Source organism: Carassius gibelio, chromosome B8 (genome assembly GCF_023724105.1).
Source record: "Carassius gibelio isolate Cgi1373 ecotype wild population from Czech Republic chromosome B8, carGib1.2-hapl.c, whole genome shotgun sequence".
NCBI lineage: Eukaryota > Metazoa > Chordata > Actinopteri > Cypriniformes > Cyprinidae > Carassius > Carassius gibelio.
In genome coordinates this window covers 21,192,425-21,213,914 of record NC_068403.1, presented here as the reverse complement: position 1 = coordinate 21,213,914, position 21,490 = coordinate 21,192,425, and the positions used below count along the sequence as shown (strand labels likewise).

Genomic DNA, 21,490 nt, shown 5'->3' with positions numbered 1-21,490 from the left:
TTGTCAAAATATCATTTGAAAATTACCTAAATTCTCAGAGATCCCCAAACGGTTCGCGCGAAGCTGTTAAAAAAATTCAGTTTCCTTAAACCCCACCTTTCGGTAGCATACTGTGTTCTGATTGGTTGACTAACATAGTTTTGATTGGTTGTTCCGCACACAACGTCATAGTAAACAATGCGTTAGCATCTTTTTGGGGTGAATTACGTCTTATTCCTCTCACCGCGAAGCAAACAGTAAAATAAATAACTTGAACAGTCTCGCTGCTTTTTCTTCTGTGTAGGTGTATTCAAGCCGCGCGCTTCAGTTTGAATCTGAATAGCAAGTTCAGCGTGGGGGCGTGGTCACATTAGATATGACGAAAGGAGACATGAAAAACAGATATCGCGTTGTTTTCATATGGATATACTTTATTAGCTGCATCTCGGGCCGATGACGTCACTTCCAGGGATGCATTTTGTACACGCCCCCGTCCCTTGACTAGCAAGCTCAGACTAGACTGACACACAGAATAAAAGCAGCGTTGCAAATAAATTAATAGATATGTATATACGGCGTTAAATTGACTCCATAGTTACTATTTATTAATGATGTTGACATTGCTGCTTACAGAAATCCCCCAATTCCCCCCACCCATGGACAAGAGAGTCATAAAATATGAACATCTCTGCATTTGCAGAGCCTGACAAATGGCATTGAACTCTGTGTGCTGACTCGTGTAATCTCCTGTAGGAAATCTGTCAAGGCATCAGGACGAGTAGTGCTGAAATATTGTTGTTGGGATAGGCACACACAGATAGAGCCAAGAGGGGAAAGAGCTGTTGTGATGTGAGCATCATGCTTATTTGTTAGGGTGCATTTCTGCGTGTTGAAAGCTAAGACGTTTGCTCTGACCTTTGTCTGTCTCGCTTCGTGATTTGTTTTGGTCAAAGAGACCTATCAAAAAATGGCTGCTTTGCCATCACAGAATTAAATGGTATTTAAAAACATATATTTAAATAGAAAACTGTTCTTTAAAAAAAAAAAATTTGAATATTAAATGTTTTACTTATTTGATCAAATAAATGCAGCCTTGGTCAGCTTTATAGATAGTTGCATTATGGATGCTTTATGGCTTGATTTGGAATAGGCTCCGCAATTAAAAAGCAAATCAATTGAAACTGAAACTGAAGTAAATTTGAAGTATCCTGTTGTCTTTTTCCTCTACAGTGTCTCCTTTATACAGTTCCACCTAAATAAATCAAGCTGCACTTTTTCAATCTCCACATTTCTCTCTTAGTCTGCCAAACATTTATGAGGCCAGTTAATGTCTTTTATGGGCAGCTCTTGTTTTGTCTTTTGTGGACGTAATTGGAAACTCTGCGAGTGTTTGGCAGCCTGTTGTGTCTTTAATGTAGAGTGTGTGGCCAGCAAAAGCATTGAGAAATAAATTAAGACAAACCACAACAAAGCTAACTAGCACTTCCGTCCCTGTGACAAAAAAAAATTGCCTTTATGGACTTATGAATATGTTCGTGGTTTGCACTAATATATGATTTATGATTTGTGTGGTTATTTCTCCTTAAAGAGTGTTTCTGTCCACACCACTGCAGATGGGTATTCATTTAAAACATATGGTCATACACGTTCATGGTTACATGCTATGGAAAAGTGCAGCATGAACATTCTGCCTAACTTCTCCTTTTGTTTCGCTCATGAGAAAGAGAGTACAAGTTTAGAATAATGTGAAGGAAAGTGAATGATGACAATGTTCATTATTGGGCGAACTGTCCTTTTAAATACTTGAAGAGCTTCAAGTCAAGTCATCACTTAGTTTCTAAAACTAGAAAGTTGAAATCACAAATTCTGATGACTTGTTCTCTCCTTTCCTCCCGTCTCTAACCTTGCCTATGCGTTAATTAAACCAATATGTGTCCCCTCAGTCTGCTCTATAGCAGTGTGTTTGGAGAGTTGTATTGATCAGCAGACAAACTTCCTCCTCAAAGCTTATGGCTTCCCTGCTGAGCACATTGTTTTACTTGTGCAGTATGTATTATTCAGCAGGAGTGAGGAAGCACGGCAGACACTCCCTGAACTCTCAGGTCAAGTGCTGTGCGTGTCTGTCTGTGTGTGCTGGCCAGTCAGTGCTGGACAAAAGAAAGTAATAGTGCTTTTTTGTGGAAGAGCGCTTTAATGGTTTAAAACAGAAACCACATTGAGAGGTGGGTCCAAAGAAATGGATATGGATGCTGAGGCATGTTATTTGTGTGAAATTGGGTTAATTTCTGTGAATGGTGTCAATATGGTCACTCTAATGCGAAACATTGCTCTTATTGCCTAAATTAAAAAATCCTGTTCATTTTCTCCACAGGGGAATTGATTTTTATATTTAACTTATAGACTGTTAGAGACAGAGCTGTGAGCTATGGGGTATCAATCATTGTTATATGCTTTTGTTGAGGCTATAAGACCACATTATTGCTACTTAATTCTTAACTCTTTCCTAGCCATTGACAAGATGTCCCATCATTTATGATGCCCTTCCTGCCATTGATGAGTTATTCCAACTATTTTTGTTTGCACTGTTATATTGTAGGTGCACTGTTACAGATCTTCTGAAAGAGTACAGCATTTGGATCCAAAAATGTAAAAATAAGTAAACCATAAAGTGTTGATATAATTTTATTTATGCACAAGTTAGCTAAAAGATCACCAAACATTCAATAGCATCTACATCTAAACTTAAGCTTGAAGCTACAAGTGCAATAAATAGATTTTTTTTTTATACAGGATAGTTTTTTTTCTTTTTCTTTTGATACATTGTCATGAAGGATTTGTGAATATGATAAAAAATGCTGGTGGTGGATGCAAAGAAATATCCACCTATCGGAATCGCAAGCAAATCGTGGCAAAGGAATTACTTCCTTTCACCTGACCTATTCCATAAAAGCACTGTGAATGATGTAAAAGTCAGTTTCCCTAGTTTCTCGATTTCTTTATGGTTTTAAAAAGGATTTATTTATGATTTTCAAATATATATACAGCGGGTAAAATAAGTATTGGACCACCATTTTTCTCAGTAAATATATTTCTAAAGGTGCTGTTGACTTGAAATTTTCACCAGATGTCGGTAACAACCAAAGTAATTCATACATAAAAATGTGTGTGCATATATAGAAAGAGAGAGAGAGATTTTTATATATATTATACTTCAAATCAAAGCTTGTAATGTTGTGATTCACCTCTTAGCTGGATGGGTTGGTTCATGGGTTATAATAAAAAAAAAAAAAAAAACATATGGGAAAGATACTTCCAGAACCAAGGCTGCTGAAAAACTGGGAAGGCACTAATGCGCTCTATGCTAGAACCATTGAAAGTGTTGGAAAGACCTGTTAGAAAACAGCCATGTTTTACTCACCTATAAAACATAGTTTGACATGAACTTACACACTGTTGTTAAGCACAATCAGAGTAAGATCGCATATGCAAATGCAATTGTGGTTTTCTACAGTGTCTGTCTGCTAACTTTTTTTTTTCTTTTTAACATATGATTGTGCATCTGTCTCTCATACTTTGCCTCCTCTAATGTTCCCCTCACATTTCCCTGCTTCCACAACTCTTTTAAAGTGGATAAAAGGTCTCAGTCGATTAATTTGAAAGACTGGAGACTGGTTAGGCCTGGTGACGTGAGCCGCCTATTGGAGCTCCCACATTCTCGTAGTGTTGGCCAGATTCTTTCTCATATATCTCCTTTTATTGCTCCATCTTTAATTCTCCAGCTTCTCCAATTACTCCAGATAAGCCCTCACATATGACATGTATACCCTTTTGAAGCACACGAGATAAATACCCATATTTGTTAAATGAGCACAAAGAGCATCATGTGTGTCATACGGGACTACATGCCAAGGAAAGGTTAGTAAAATCATTTGATGATGGACTGCAGAGAGCCTGCAGCAAGACGAATACAGTTCAGGCCCTTGTGGAGTGTGACTTCCAGGTGCCTGCTGTTATCTTTGTGTAGCTGCCATATAAGACTAAATGTGCAATGTGACGTGAAATGAGGGCATGTGGACTGTAACGATGGAGAGCAAAGGATACTTCTGCATAAGAGGACTGCAGTATAGGGGAAAATTCATGAATACCAGTCAAAGTTACACCTTCTCAAACTATTATTATACAATATGTCATCAGACTTGAGGATTAGAATGGTCTTATTATTAATCAAATGAAATAACTATGCATATAGTGTGAACCCTAACCCTAACGGATATCTATTTTTGGATTTCCTTTTTTACATAGAGCATGAGGTATGTGATTGATTTTTATGAAAACTGACAGGATGAGTTTTTAACTCTTTCTTAGTGCAAGATCGCCATTTCGCATCCTACAAATTTCTCTGATCCTTTCATTGCTTTTCCTGTTTGAGATTCGCATAAGGAAAATGCAGCTGTGCTCCAGAGATGTTTATTTCTCCATTACTGCCCAAATGCCGCAAAAATCTGTGACAGCTGCCACTTTCCTGAGGGAAGTGCATGCAATCTTCCCAGAGTGTGTCGCCGTGATATATCTCCCACGCTGTCCTTTGACTGACTATTCTTTAAGGCCTTGCCTTTCAGTGAGGCGACCAGCACCTCCACATCCTGCCAAGCGCTGCTGTTAAATCATGTCATCTCCCAGAAGCATAGGAAGAACAGCCACGTCACGCGCCAACGCACAACACCATGGATGGGGGAAACAAACTTAAAACAATAGCAAGCCATATTTTACTCTTTTTATTTCCATGAGTTGGAGTAGCCTGTGGCGTGAAAGGGGACCGTTTAAGGGTATTGATTGTTGGTTTGTTGTTAGCCTTACTCTGGCATGTGGGTATTGTAAATGCAGCATTTTTCAAAGTCAGGGGCATTTGTTTTCTCTTGCTGGAGGGCAGCAAGATCCTGAGCTCTATTGCTCTCTCAGTCAAACTGTCTACCTGCTTGTAACATTTGTTGTCATTGGGGAGCGACTGCTGTTACGGAGTATATTAAAGCAGCAGAGAAATTGATCAGGAAGTTCCTGTAGCCATAACATGGCTTGCCAATTTTATTGGATGGAGACTGTGTAGAAGAGAAGGGGAATGATTGAAGATTGAGACAGGGATGGGATAGGGTCATGTTGGATTTAAACCCATGTGAAATAAGACTTCAGGCCATCAAAGAGGGCGATCCTATGTCCATGTAATGCAGCTCAGAAATTCACAAAGCAATTGAAATAATTGCCCAAATACATCTTTGAAAACTTGAAAGGGCCCTCTATGGCAAGGGTGCCAGATCATGCCTCTGAAAGGCCCTCTGTTACACTGTTTGTAGACTCAAGAAGGAGGAAGTGTGAACCAACATAAATGTAAAAATTTATTTCCAAAAAACTAAAGAAATAAACAAAGAAAACAAGTGCAAAAACAGTTCTACTGTTATCATTCCTCCTTACGTCCTTATGGAGGGTTGGAGCTGGGAACATTTTCACAAGACGTGAAATACTTACAGATAACTACATATCACTGCAGTTTCCTACAGAAATGAATACGCGATGTGATAAAACAGCGAAGTACATAGTATGATTATAGCTCCATATTCTTCACTTTCCGGACATTACAAACTTTCTCGGTAGCTCAGCCGGGACAGACTTGGACTTACGTAGGATGCGGAATCATCGGGTACGAATTCCATGAAAAACATGACAATGAAAGAGCTCAAAGATGACTAATTGAAAAACAAGCTAAAAAGGCATGCTTGTGATTGCGTTTTTATGTCACATTTGCTTTTGTTCATACTATTGAGTAGGTTTAGGTGTGGTGCAGATAAATATAAAAAAAAGTGCCACTGAGTGGATATTTCACATTGAATATTTCACTAAACATACATGGCAGTATGTATTGTATGTCTTGCAAAAAAGTTCCCAGAGGTACGTTTTTGTCATGAGACCAGGTTGAGTGGCAAGTGGACCTCTGGGACACATACTGTGTTTTTGTACACTGTGAGCATCTGAAATCTTTCAACCCTTGTTCTGTGCGTTATGTTTAATCAATTTTTGCTGTCTGGATCTTCGTTCAGACATGTTTGGGATGGGATTGCATTGCAGCTTTATACTGTAATGGATCAATGCTTTCATGTCTTCAACTGCCTCATCTGGCAGAAGATAAGAACTGCTTGAGATGTGTTCTTTGAGGCCGGAGATAATTATATTTCATGAAATTGCTCATGATGTTCATCAAAGGTTCAGCTGGGGGTCAGAAGACCTTTTTCATCTTTCTTTCCACCAATTGGTTGCTATGCAAAAATGCTGAATCTTTTCCTCCATCTAATGACATCTTCAAACTGAAGCAGAGCGCTCTCTACAGTGTAATACCTTGTTCTAATCAGTGACCCTATTTAGGCAAGATGTGGACATATAAATATGTCTATTTAAATGCTAATGCATTCATATGGAGACACGTTTGTAGACGTCCTAATAGGTAATGCTAAGCAGTGCTACATGGCCCTGCTTTGGCCAGTCTGAAACACTCCTGAGACTCGACAGTCCCTTCGCTGAACTACTTATTAAGAGTTTCTCTTCAACTCTGGAGGTTTGACCATCTCTTCTGAACAGATCAGAAGTGTTAAGCAGCTTTTTCCCTCGGTCCAGAGAGAGAGAAAGAGAGAGAGGTTTAGACTTATGGTTCATAATGCAGGAAACATTTATAAATCAATTGTGTTTGTGTACAGAATTTAGTGTCAGTAGAGGGTTAAATGTAATGCTACACAGTCGTCACACAGGACTATAAAGGCTCGAGCATTCAGAGGCTTAAACAGCAGGAGAGTTAGTTCAGGGCCGAGGGCTCGGAGTCTGTAATGCCAGCAGAATCAGAGCGAGTGTGCTTCACTTAAGCTCCCAAGATGGTGAATTATACTCTTCCTTCATCCTGTGAAGATGGGGCTTTTTGTTTATGGTTCCCCTGTAAGTATTGATGTAAACCCTCTATCTGCTCTCAAGCATTATATAGAGATGGGAAATGAAGGAGAGATTGGATGGAGAAGGAATGCTTGTTTAGGTTTTGCTTGAATAAACGCAAAAAGAGTCAGATGGGCTCGCAGGTTGCAATGGATGCTTACAAGCAGTGCGGACAGACATGCTATCAGTTAAAGCTCCTTGCTGCTGTAGGGTAGTATGAAGGCAGCAGATTGCCTGTTCGCTCCATTGCCTTCGGGATCCAACAAGCACTAACATATGCTTTTTGCTTTCTTTTGACATATGAATGCAGCATGTACACACAGATGTTCAGTTTCTCTTTACCTACCTGTACACACGCCTTTAGAATTAATCAGACATTTTGCCACTGATCAAGTGAGCAAATGAAGGATGTTAAGTATCATTCAAAGAAAAGTTTTCAGGAAAAGTGATTGCAATTACTGGAATAGTAACTGATAAATTGAACAAAAGGTCCAAAGTTATACAATATATTAAATATCACCTTGGTTTGTTTTTGTTTGGTTTGTTATTTTTAAATCAAAATCAGAAAAATGTGAGCCCTGCTTCTGAAGAAATGATACTCAAATTCTGTTTCAACCAGTATACAGAGGTTACGTGATCTCTGTGCGCCAAATCATGTCTGAGGTTGTTATCCGCTACTGAAATGTTGGTATTGTGAAATTCACATCAAAGTGAGTTTTTTTTCTTCTCTCTGTAGGTAACATCAACGAGTGCACACTGAATTACTACTTCTTCCTCCTGGCTGCCATCCAGGGAGTCACACTCCTCGTCTTCCTCATCGTGTCTGTGAAGTATGACAAGCAGAAGCCCAGAGCAGGGAGCCACAGGGCGTCTCTGACCAACTCATGACCCCCATCATCCTCACCAGCCGTACGTTCACCTCAGCCAACAAATCATGTGCCAAATCTTCAAAAATGAAGTTTGAAAATATTGGACTTTTGAAATATTTCACTTGAAGCCCCCTGTGTTTACTGGAACTGGCAGTTCTCTTGCCATTTTAACACGCGAGAAAATGTAAAAAAACAAAACAAAAAAGTCCATAATTACTTACACAATTTTCGTATGAAATAGTTGGATAAGAGGTTTGTCCACTCCAACAGTGAACTGGATTATGAAATGCGTGCTTGTTGAAGTGTATACTTTGGGGATATTTGTTGTTTTGACTGTGTCTATGAGATTTACAAATTGACTTGCTCATGAAATGAATGTGGTTTTTAAATTGTTTACGATGGGTTGTACAATTGGTCATTGGTTTAAAATGAATATTTATTGAACCTTTTATATTCATAGTTTATGCTCAAAGTCAATACTCTTGTTAAGATTTATTTAAAGTTGTCCTTTTGGGCATGTTTATGGTACACCTTTTTTAAACAATTTTAACAGTACTTTTTAAACATTAATTCATTTTTTTTTATTATTATTATTTTTTCTCCTCTAATTCAGGCACCATTTGCACTGTATTGTGTATATATGGTCATTTTACTGTAAATTTGTAATAGATATCAATTGGTTCTGTTTTATGCTGTTTATGCTAATTAGCTGGTATTTAAAAAGGGCAAATATGAATGGCTACTCATTTCAGATGTTAGCCAATTAATTTCATGCAGAATTTTCACATCATCAGTGAAGTAGTTGATAAAAATTGCAGTGCAAAAGACTTGAACAATTATTATTATTATTATTAAGAGTCAAATTCATAATTGTGTCCTTAACAGTTTGTTTAAATTTGTAACTTTGATACTAAACCTGTGGCATTACAAGTGTTTCTCACTTTTAGATATTTTATCAGGCATTAGATTTCTGTTAGCTTGTTTTTAATGATTTTGATCTTAAGTGGTAAGGCCAAGCAGTCCATTGCTCTTTATCGTGGTTGTGATATGAGTGCTGATATCATGAAGCACACAGCTCAGCTGGCGTCTTTACAGCAGGAATATCTCTGCAAATGCAAATGAATAGTGTTTCTTTTGGCAACACCTGCGTCTTGTTTGTAATGATTCCTGACCTTTTAAGATTTGTATAAGGCTTTTTGATCAACTACAAACCTCAAGCTCAGATTTACATCCGAATGAGGATATGTAGTGAGATTACATTTGCACTAATCTCTAGTGGAAAATAACGGTTATAATTGAGTGTATAGAATCATGAATTTTACATGCAGGCTTATGATACATCCTTTAAAATGTATACCTCAGCTTCATAATGTCATCATGTTGTAGAAGGGCGTCTTGCTTGATATAATTTTCATGCAAACACTTTTTGCTGCTGTTTTTGACATCTAATGAACTAAGTCTCCCGTCTTTGCTTTGACCACAAGCTTAACAAAATAGTAACAACACTCCCATTATGCTTCTGTGCTGGTTCTTTTTGTGTGTTTTCATACACAGGTAGTTCCTGTGGTTTTTCTTGCACTTTTTCAGCAGTTACACCTTGTGCCTTTAATGGCAGAGTTATGCCACATGACCCTTGCAACTGATGAATCATCCTTACAATTTTACATTAGCAAGTTCAAAACAGAGTGATCAAAACTTTTTGAATGTGATTTGACAAACAGTATTGACAGTAAGGTAGTTTGAATCTATTCAAAATGGTGAAATATTAAAAGATACAGTATAAGGAAATCGCATCATTCATTTTAACTGGGCATATTCAAATGCTGATTTTAAGTTTTTTTTTTTTAAATGTGTGTCAGCGAACTGTTTGAACTCCACAGCTCTTTTTCTTCCTCTCGCTCTGAGTCAGACTGTTGACACAGCCTATGTATTTCTACCACCTCCACGTTTTTTACAGTGTTATGCTCTATTTAAAAAAGCAGAAGAGCTTAAGGTGTAAGCACAGTATATGAATTATGGATGGTTTTGGGGAGTCTGTTATCCAGTGTAAGGTCAGTGTTCCCAAATGACTATTGTTTTGTAAGAGTGATATGTCTCGTTAACAGTTTTGGATTTGTCTAACATGAACCCATTTTGATATTTGCAAATATCTATTCATGCAGCATTCAAATTTGCAAATGCCATTTTAAACTACCTTCTCATTCTAACTACTTATATCTTCAACTTTTGGCTCTGAAGAGTAAATTTAATGAACACAAGTTTGTCATTTAATTGTGATGTAATATAAAATGCAAATAAATCAGGTTTCTGCTGTATGAACTATGGCTTATCAATTTCTATAATTAGTCCTAAAGCAGTCCTTATATTTTAAATTGAAATATGATTACCATATTAATAGAATATTGCAATTCAGTGGTTGGCTGCAAACTTGCTAGCCCTTACTGAGTGACAGTGTTATTTCGGCTAAATCTGCAACCTTGTCACTTATTCTGGCGTATTTATATTAGAGATGTTCTTATTACGGGGAGATGCTAACCTCAGTGCTCTACTACTGGAGAAAGTGTAAAAGTCATGTAGCCTATGCCTTGATAGCCAGTCACATTATAGCCTTGACGTCATTTATTTGCTGTCAGAATTGTGAGACCGTAACATTTTTTATTTTTTTTTTCAGTGTAAAATATGTTAATCAGAATCCATATTAGACATGTTGAAGATAATGGAACTCTCATTAAGTGACAAGTTGTTTCTTTCTTTGGAAGCTCTGTATTAAAGCCTTTTTCTCTGATTTGTAAACTTGTTTGCAATTCAAATGTTGTAAGGCGAGTCATACTTGTATAACTTCTTGGTTTGGTTCATAGCTAACAATGCTTTAAAGGGGTCACGCCACCACATCTTAATGTCACTTCGTGGGAAGATTTGCATAGCGCCGCCCATATGTCCACCCAAAGAAAGAAGGTGTATTTTTTATTCTCATTGTAATATTGTTGCTGCCATATAGACACTGTTTGTTTCACTGTTAAAGTGAAAATACTTTGGCCTTCCAAAAAGAGAACATGACTAGAAATCATGTTTATATCACGTTTATAATGGGTTTTATGTTTATCTCTCGTTGCTCCGGCTGGACAGGGCATCATAATATGTTAAGGGGCGTAACATTTCCAACACACGCTTGAGTTATTCGACCAATCACAATGCACTGGATAGCTGGCCAATCAGAGCACACCTCGCTTTTTAGACTGATGAGCTTTGTAAAAATGTATCCATTTCAAAGGTGGGGCATAGAACAGAAACAATAATGTACAGTATGTGGAAAAATAATATTTTTTTGACCTTAAACCACATAAACACATTCCATTACACCAAATGCAACAAATAATGTTATTTTTAGTGGCATCATATGACCCCTTTAACAAAGACAATCCATATGGGAAAAATAAATGGGGAAAAATACCAGGGAAAAAGTGGGCGGGAACTAATGCAGCATGTGTAGCCCCGCCTCTCAGCTGTGCTCATTGTCCACAGAATGAAGGTAAGGTCATACGAATTTATGAATGAACCGCTTGTTTAAAATCTTCCAGGTCCACTGACATTTGTTATAACATCCGCACGAACAATTCACATAACTTACCTTAACTGTAAAATAAGTAAATCCACATTACCAGCTGATTGCTCATGAGCAGCGATGCAACCATAAAAAAGTTCAAAGGCAAAATTCTAAAGATGCCTGCTACACACTTGTTTAAAATCTATGCGGAAACAACAGTTAGTTCATAACTCCAAACAGATAAGAATTTTGACTGGTCGAATGTCGTACTGTTTAAAAATAAGCTACTCATACACAGTCCAACGGCATTAAAACTGTTCCACTGAACTTGTCACTCTGCTTGTCTGTTGACGTGTTTCAGACATGTACTTGTACTTATTCAATAGATTCGTTCATTGAATACATATTGCTCATGCAACAATTTGTTCAGCTGTGAGTTTGTTTTGAGTTGCGTTCTTGTAAGTTACTTAATATTATCTTCTTGTATCTGCTTTTATTCCATTTCCATTCCAAGAGTAGTGTGGCACTCGTAATAGCATGTTAGTCTGAATGTCAGCACAGATTTGATTTGTGCCCCGTGCCCACAGCCAAGCTATTTAAAGAACAACAGAACTCTTGCCAAAGACTCTTGCTCGTGTGATATTGCTTAATAGAGCATTTAACCATGGATAACCCTTGATATATTTAAGTTTGTTTACTACTAGAAAATAGCTAACAAAAAGCGCTATTATTGAAAAGTGAAACAGTACAGTTTAACCATATTTTGAAGACACTGTAATTTTGCAGTTAAAATACATATAACTACTTAAATCCCACTTAAGTGAAAATAAAAAACACTTCTACGATCAAATGTTTGCATTTATTATAAATGTAAAGTATAATAAATTATTATTAATAAATTAGTTTAATATAATTTGAAGTATAATTAATTATACTGTAATGAGTACTCTTTTTTTTAAGTATGCTAAAATGTACTTTTTTATGATTGCATAATTAAACTGATCATTGATTAAAAAGATCATTGATAATATATTTGAATACTTGCACCACATCATATATATATATATATGGATTACTAAAGTTTGGTTTGAATGATAAAATAATAGATAGACTGTTCAAAATAAACTACTGTCTAAAGAATTTAGGAGAACTTGCTTTCCTGTGCATCCACTTAAATTCACATTGATAAACATTAGACTCGCTAAATAAATTAAACAAACATTAAATAAATAATAGATTTTGACGAATGTTGGTAATCAGACATTTTGGTGACCATTGACTTGTTGACTTTCATTGTAAAACACACACACACACACACACACGTGCGCGCGCACTAAAACATCTATCTTCTTATATGCTGCCACAGAAGAAAGTCATTAAGGTTTGGAATGACATGAGGGTGAGTAAATGATGACAGTTTGTTCATTTTTTGGTGAACTATAACATAACTTTATTTGTTAAATATAATTTGTGTGATGAAAATGTATGCTGCTTTTTAATGAACTGGGTATAAAATAGAGCTTAAAACTTTACAGGAGGTGCTAAACCTTGCAAACAGTCGATTACATATTTTATCAAAACACATCACCATACATACACCATACCATCAGTGGATTAAAATGCTTTAATCAGCCAGATGGCATAGTTATGGGCTCTCCCAGCAGGGACTAACTGGACCATTCTAACCAGTCAGACCTTGACCCATGTGACTGATGATCCTGAGGTTCAACATATTCGGCCTGCACCTAGTGAGAGGCAGACAGATGCACATGTCATGCCTGAGAAAAAAAGGGCAATTTATAAACGACGTACAGGATTTTATGTTATATGTCATGCTGAAATGAAACGGTCCCCCCTGCTGATGGTGCTGGAAAAATGAGAAGACATGATTATAAAAGATGTGTTAATTACAGCCAGAGATCCATCAGTCATTCTCCTTCTCTGTGCCACAGATTATTTCTCCCCTAGCCATCTCAGCTTGAAGTGCCCTTCACAGATCGCACCGCCATTCACCATACCCCTGCGCAACACGCTCCCCATATATGCATCTCGCTGCTCATAGAGACACATTCAGATTGAATGGCATGGAGACTGAACAAAAACTGAGAAAAAATATAAGTTATCAGGATACTAGAAAACAAAACTGTCTGTGTGTGTGTGTGTCAGAGAAAAACAGAAGGCGCAATCATGTCAGACAGGATACGGGAAAAAAGAAGGGCCTCGTGCAATGAGAGAGGATGTGATTGATATGATGCTCCTTATAAAAGAGAGAAGCGGAAAGGCAGAGGAGGAGAAATGCGGATTAGAAACGTTGTACACAGTGACTTCATTCAATACGGCTGTTTTCATTAGGTTTAGAGCAGGAGAGCAGTTATCCAACACTCACAGCTGCAACTGATTCTATTCTACACAATCTCCTGGTGAATATTCAACAAATTTGGAAAACAAAAAGAGAGTAACCAATGAATAATTACAATAGAGCTGTGTGCATGAATGGGAGAGTTATTTAAAAAGGTTCTGGTGGAGTTGAAAATGTTTAGCTGGATCTTCATGCTGCTCCATACATCGAATAAGGACCAAAATAATAATAATAAAATAAACATTAAAGTTGGCAATATGGCTTATGTGCTTTATTTCCAAGTCTTCTAAAACCGTTTGATAGCTTTGAGTGAGAAACTGTTCTCCTAAATTCAGATATGGTGCATGAAGACATCAAGCCAAGTTTGGCGGCATTACTTTCTCATTGTCTTAAAACAGTATCAATCACGCAAAGCTATATTATGACTTTTACTAACACTGAAAAAAAAAAAAAAAAAAAAAATATATATATATATATATATATATATATATATATATATATATATATATATATATATATGAGCAGAAAAACTATTCTGAAAAATTTCTGAAATATACTCTAACAATCTTTAATGTAACTTTTAAAAAATTACAGTGTGCTTTCATAGTATTTATTTTTTTTTTTTTAAGTTTTATAATGCATATTGCTAGTCTATTCCTGTGAAAAAGTGCAGCATGACCATTCGTCCAAACATAATTTTTTGTATTCCACAAAAGACAGACAGTTTAAAGCCTTCTACACGCTGCATGATTTTAACAATCCTAGAAGATCATTGCAGAACACATTGTGTGACATGGATCTAATAAACTTGGGTACGATCTGCATGTAGACTGTACGATGATGACACCTATGGACTCATACACTATGACCCATGTTACTATGGAAGTATAAAACGTCATCAGCAAAAAGACAGCATGATGAATCAGTCCGAGTTTTTATGTGTGCTGAAAAAAAGTGGCTTTTACTTGAGGTAAGCAGTTTTACATTTTAGCGCCATGTCACATTGATTTTATTTAGCATTTTTATTGGTTGGTCAGTAAATGTGGGTCGTAGCAGCAAACACACTGTGTAATGGTCATGCTGAATTTCTAAAACCCGAGACACACTACACAATGTTTGACTGTCCCAGACAAAAGATTGGCATTGTGAAACAATTGTGGCTCCTAATCGGTGGTCCTATGTTGTACAGTGCGAGAGGTTCAAAAATAATTTTCTCACAGTGTTAGAAATTCAGCATGATCATCTCACTGTATGCTTGCTGCTACAACCCACATTTACTGACCAGCTAATAAAAATGTAACAGCCCTAAGACATAAAACTGCTTACCCCAAGCTCTTATTCCTTCCTCTTTCACCACTTCCACTTTTTTCAGCACATCTGCAAAAGTGTGATTCATCATGCTCTTTTTATTTACCACTAGCGCATTCAAATGTTTTATTCTTCTATAGAAACATGCATCAGTACAGTCTACATACATGTCCTACCCAAGATTATTATATCCATGTCGCACAGTGTGATCTACAATGATCTTATAGGATTGCTAAAATCATGCACAGTGTGTAGAAGGCTTAATACTGTCAGACAAAGATCAGTCTTGGTCACAGCAGCTTTCTTTGAACCTTTCTCACTGTACAACACATTGTTTCACAATGCCAATCTTTTGGAAATCATGGAATGTATGTTTTATCTAATCCTATATGATTACAAATCACACTGAGTGACATAGATCTAATAGGACATGTATGCAAGACTGTATGACGATGACATCTAGTTACTTGCAGGCTACTACTAAAGAATAAAATGTCATTAGCATGCGCTAGTAGTAAACAAAGAGAGCATGATGAAGCACAGTTTGGCAGTTGTAGTTTTTATGTTTGCTGAAAAAAAGAGGATGTTTTAGTGCCACGTTGCATTGATAACACGCCATTTTTATTTGCCATTAAGTAAACGTGGGTCGTAAGAGCAAGCACACTATGTGATGATCATGCACAATTTCTGACACTGTCAGAAACATTTGAATGATTTCTGAAGGATCATGTGATTGGAGTAATGATGCTAAAACTATAGCTTTGAAATCACAGGAATAAATTGTATTTTAAAACATTTTCAATATTTGCTGTATTTTTTGCTGTATTTTGGATCAAATAAATGCAGGCTTGGTGGCCAAAAGAGAAATCTTTCAAAATATTAAAAATCTTTCTGTTCAAAAACTTGTAGACTGGTATTGTATGTTAGCCTATAGTTTGAAGTTAAATATATTAATATTAATTAGGTGATTCTGAGACGATTATTTGACAGTGATTTCACATTTCTTGTTTGTATGAAGGCTGAATACAAATAAAAGGTGAACATTAATTTATTTGTGCTGTGTTTTTTTTTTTTTTTTTTGCATTCTTGGCAGTTTTTACGAGGCTTTTTAAAATAGTGTTCATATCGATATCAGAATTATATAGTATCGCCCGAAATTAAGAAATATATTGTGATATAAATTTTGGCTATATTGTCCAGCCCTAATCGTAGACTATCTTTGGTTGCAAAACCGTGAAACGAGTGTCTTTGAACCTCTATTACACTGTTTTAGGAGCCGCGATCACCAAAATCAATATGATTGTTTCACGATGCCAATTTTCTTCTGGGTCAGCCGAAAATCTTGCAGCTCCTGGAGAGCTTCTGTAGGATGGTCCATATCTCCAAGAGCAGGGTTACAGACACCTGGTCTAATGGGTTTGAAACAACATGAGGGTGAGTAAATAATGAATTGTAATTTTTTTTCACAAATTTGCTTGCTAAACTTTACATTTAAATAATATATTTAACATGTCTCATAATTGTTTACAGTGCTCACATAGCATTTAAAAAAGCATATATTTCAGTTGGTAAATCCAATGTGCATGTACTAAGTGCTTGTCTCAATACGAGTGAACCGTCAAGGTACATATACGTACAGTATATAGGTTTGATGGTTAATTGCAGCATTGAGTGCTGGTGAAATACTCGTGTGTAATAACCACTAAACTGTATATTTGACTGTTTTCAGTTTCAACACACCAGTGCTTATATTATGTCTCTCTTTTTACTCTGCACTCTGGAACTTGAGAGTTATTTTAAACACTAAAGGCTAAAAGTCTCAGTTACAGCGAGAAAATTAAAACATCACTCAAAAGAAGGCGGAATCAGTAAAAGACACAGAGCTGGGAACTTGATAGACGAAGATAAGTAGCATTGCAGCAGTTTTTTTATCTAGTTATATGGGATGAGATAACCTCAAATATACAAACCATATACAAACAAGTATATAGGCATGAAATATCGATTTGAGTTGAAATTGTTTGGTAAGTAGGATGTAATAAGCAGCATAATGTGCATTCAGCTGGTCATAAGGTCCTAATTATTCTGTCTGGAATTATTTTCTGATGGTGACTGTACATCATCCTTTACATAATCTGTCCATAACGAACTGGAACAATTTTTTTTTTATAATAGTTAACATATTTATTTATCTATTGTTTATTTTATTCAAATATATTTGGGTGAAGTAAATAAAATGTGGCAACATTTCCTTTTAGTTTGTCTTAATTAAACCTGAAATTTGCCAGTAACGCTGACTTTTTATCTTTTCTTTAATTGGTTGGAAGTGCAGAATCTCTTCCTTTCCATCTGGCTCTAAGAGGTCTGATGCTGTTAATGATTTTCGCTAAAGACTGATAGTTTCCCATTAATAAAACTGAGAAGGAAATACCATTGAGCACTTCCAAGAGGTATCTACTTCTAGGTTAATTAGACAATAATTGGCATTTGTGTAGTGAAAGGTTACAATATTTTGGCTTGAAGGATTGCAGTGAAAATGTCACATTAACATGCAGTACAACCATTATAGAATTCATTTTGCGTTTTTCAAACAAGGCTGTTATCATATGCTGCATAAATATTGGCAACTTCACACTGCCCTTTTTCCCAATGTTGGAGCTACTTTTCTGAATTAGTCTGGGATTGATAACATTAATGTTTTGGAATTTATAATTGATTTAATTACTTACTCCCAGAACATTTCCATGGTCAAATATGACTGGAGCCGAGCTTCCTTTAGTACTTCAATAAGGTTCCTATCTCATTTGAAGCAGCTTGTTTCTGACGCTTCAAGCAACAAAAGGTTATAACTGAGATTTGGGAAATACAGTATAATTAAAGCAGATCCTCGAGGAACTGTGTAATTGATTTAGTTAGGCAGTTCTGGGCCGAAAAACATGTTTACTGCTCAGGCTGAGGAAAAGGTTTTGTGACACTCTTTACCAACAAAAAAAAGACCGAAACACACATGTCAAACTTAGTGACTCAAGGTCTCTGGGTGAATAATCTAAATATATCAAGAATCTAGCAAGCAATACACTGGCCAGAAATGAAACTGGTAGGACGTCCAAATCCAAATCATTCTATGTGCACTTTATTTACAATGATTCATTATTATTACAATCTTTAATCTACATGTCACCATCTGCATACAGTCCTGTAGCCTCATAAGTGAGTGCAGAGCATTGGCAAGCCTGGAAATACAGTTTCGTTTTTAACTACAAAAGGTGCTAAAATAAAATCATTTAAAAAAAGAAGAGAACATAATACAAATGAACATACAAAAAAGATTTGATCCATCTTGTTAAATTGTCATATTTTGCCATAGGTCTGCTGTTCTCTCTGTCTTGGCATTGTCAAACCAAAAGAATGCTAGACATCCTTTGTTATGTAATGACTGATGTGTTGTGTTCAGTTAGGTTTATGTAGCAGTTGTTTCCTGGCTCGTACTTGTCTCTATTACGAAGGCAAAAGGGTGAGTTCAGTTCGCACACATTGATTTGACTATGCCACTTCCTTTAAAGCACTGTCGTTTAGCCGCTCCATATAGTTTCGTAGTTCCTTGGAGTCACCAAGCTCAACATCCTGACATACCCACTTAATGTCATTGTCAGAATCCACTCCCAACTTTTCCTTAGCCGGACTAACACTTTCCACTGGGATGGTGGTGAATGTGGTAAACTTCACGCGTTTTCGTTTGGTCGTTGGCGAATCGCCTTTACTGTCTTTCCCGGTGCAGACCGTAGCGGTTTCGGCTCCTCGGTGCACCTGGCCTTGAACGTTCTTCTGCAAAGAACCGCCATTGAGAAGGTGGCTCCCTTCCTCTAACCCTCCTAAGCTGGAATCCATAATGGTGATGTGTTCATCAGTCTGCGGAGACAAACTTACGTGGCTCTCCAGAAGTTCGGCGTCGTTTCCCAGCCACACCCAGTCGTGGGCGTGGTTCAAGCTCTCCTGGCCTTCAATCGACATTTCCTTGTGTTGGTACTTGAGGGTATATGAGATGCAATTGATGAGGAAAACCAGAATAGCCAAACAGAAGACGCCTAATAAAGCGTACATCCCAATTTCAAGGTCAGTAAGTCCATGAGGTATTTGGAGGTCGTCCTCATCCACGTTATGTCCTCGGGGAAGGTCTACTTGAGCGGGGAAGTCTGAGAAATCATTGGGAATGCCGGGCAAATGGCTCCCGTCATCTGAGAGCTTGTCTCCGTCTGGCCTCCTGATGATTGCCGTTTTGGTTGTGGTGGTGATTCTTCTCATGATACTGTCTTCCATGTCTGAGATGGAGCTTCCATAGTAGTGGATGTCCATTCCGGTCCTATCCGGGAGAGACGGATTCTCTCTGCGGTCTCCTGGTCTGTTGTCCATGTCCTCATCCTGGCCAAAGTCACGTGGTCTCAAGGCGCTTTCGCTACGACCGAACTTCACGCGGATGTTGCAGTTTCCAGCCGCCAGGACGCTCCGACGCTTAAATTTCTGACACACTTCAGATACCGTCATTTCCACATGCACCAGCAGACCTTGACCCTCGGCTCGTGCAGAAATAACCGGCCACCAGCCTGCTGTGTCTTGCCGTACGGACACGACATCCTCATCCAGAGAGGTAGCGGTCAGAACAAAGTGCTCCGGGTTGTACAGGTCCAGAGGAGCCATGGAGCCGTCACTGAACTGCAGCCATGCACTGATCAGCGCCTCCTACAGAGCGCAAGGAGAAAAACAGAAGATATGTTTGAGTGTAGCAACTATAAATGCATGATACACTCAAAAAAAATATGTTAAAGTAGGGCATGACATACTGCAGAATTTTAAGGATTTTTTTTTTTACAGGGGTTTTACCAGTATTTTGAATTTTAAACTTCATTGCATTGTGTTTTAGAGTTAACAGATTGTCCATGTTAATTTGCTCTTTTCTCACTTGGATGACTTCGTCATCATCTAATGTTCACCTAAAGGTAATCTTTAAATGCTATCTTTAGCAGACCTGAATATGAATATAAATTTTTTTATACTGTAAATTGGTGTGTAGCACTTAAAATGGCTGATTGTAGGGTTTATTGTTATTTTTAACCTACTTAGACAAAATAGTATTCAGTACAAGGGCATAACTATCAAGTCGAAAATCTCAATGTCTGTCTACAGTGTTTTTAGCCATTATAGGCAAGCAATGCAAAAGCTGCTTGGAATAAATGTCAAACCTCATAAAATTCCTTATTTTGGCCAAATTTATTAGCAAGTCTATTATTAACATATTGGCTGTTTATCAGTACTTATGAAGCACATATTGTGCATGACCTTATTCTACATCCCAAATCTGACCTTGCTTACTATTAATAAGCAGCAAATTTGGAGTTAATTGTTGTGAAAGTCATAGTTAATTGTTTGTTAATAGCACAAATTGGACCTTAAAATAAAGTGTACCAACCTTATTACTAAAAAGTTCTATATACTATATATGTATATATCTGCCATATTGAACATTATCATATTCATTTGAATAGTCTGTCTCATGAAATAAAAGACATACCAAATGTCTACTAAAAAAAACATCTGTCATTACTTTTTTTCATGTGGTGACACATATTAAACTTTTCTAGCATAAAATCAGTAAAATAAAAAAAAGGAAAACAGTTTAATGTCCAATAATGCATATGTACGGACAGTGGATTTTATACATTTGAATAAGTTTAACTGTACTAAAGCCGTGTGAGTGGCTACTCATCAGGTCTATGTAGTGTGCCTATGTAGGCAGTAAACCATAAGTTACTGTAGCTCCTTCATTTTGTTGTGGAGCCCATGTGTCACTGCATGTTACTCTACTAATATACTGTGTCTGACTCCACACAGCAATCCTTTAATGTAGGCCATGAGATCAGAGTGGTCTCTGCTCCACTTGGTGGGTCAGAAGGAGTCAGATTAAAAGATATGAGCAGATAACACAAGTGCTATTATGGATATGGGGCTGTATATAGGGATTTGCAACACACACGCATCTTAAGCTCTTCACTTACCAAGACATCAATGCTCGCTGTATGCGAATTACAAGCTACAAATCCTTCTACGGGGGAGGGAAAACTCCCAGAGCACTCTAATCATGCACTGAGATGGCAAATGAGGGAGGTCAAAATGATATCTGTAATACTTTAAAAGCATACCGTGAGCTCCAGAGGGATTTTGCAGTGTTTTATAAATTCAGGAATGCAATGTGTTTTAAATGGTTTCTTTTTTTGTTGTTGAAATATCTGATTTTTTTTAGATTTTTGAACCCTTTTGATGGCCAGCATTATTGGAAGATGGACTTGTTTGGTATTAATTAGTACAAAGCTTTATGCCAGCACCTGAACTGCCATTTTATCACCGGAGATTCCTATGCTGACATTTGCCTTTTCAAAATTCGCCATCTGCAACTTATATTTCAAAGTGACT

The 21,490-nt window shown here is 37.1% G+C and overlaps 2 protein-coding genes across 3 annotated transcripts in view; one reads left to right on the top strand and one right to left on the bottom strand.

Moving 5' to 3' along the window:
* The window catches only part of LOC127963257 (solute carrier family 15 member 4), a 58,435-nt gene extending 48,833 nt beyond the window's left edge, over positions 1-9,602 (top strand). For both annotated transcript variants that reach the window (XM_052563066.1, XM_052563065.1), the window contains exon 9: positions 7,682-9,602. In XM_052563066.1, the coding sequence (XP_052419026.1) occupies positions 7,682-7,833 (152 nt within the window). In that variant the 3' untranslated portion in view covers positions 7,834-9,602. The remainder of the gene's footprint in view (positions 1-7,681) is intronic.
* An 8,534-nt stretch (positions 9,603-18,136) lies between these two features.
* Positions 18,137-21,490, bottom strand: part of si:dkeyp-14d3.1 (transmembrane protein 132C) — a 207,553-nt gene continuing 204,199 nt past the window's right edge. Inside the window, exon 9 of the mRNA XM_052563064.1 lies at positions 18,137-19,762. Coding sequence (XP_052419024.1) covers positions 18,569-19,762 — 1,194 coding nt within the window. The 3' untranslated portion in view covers positions 18,137-18,568. The remainder of the gene's footprint in view (positions 19,763-21,490) is intronic.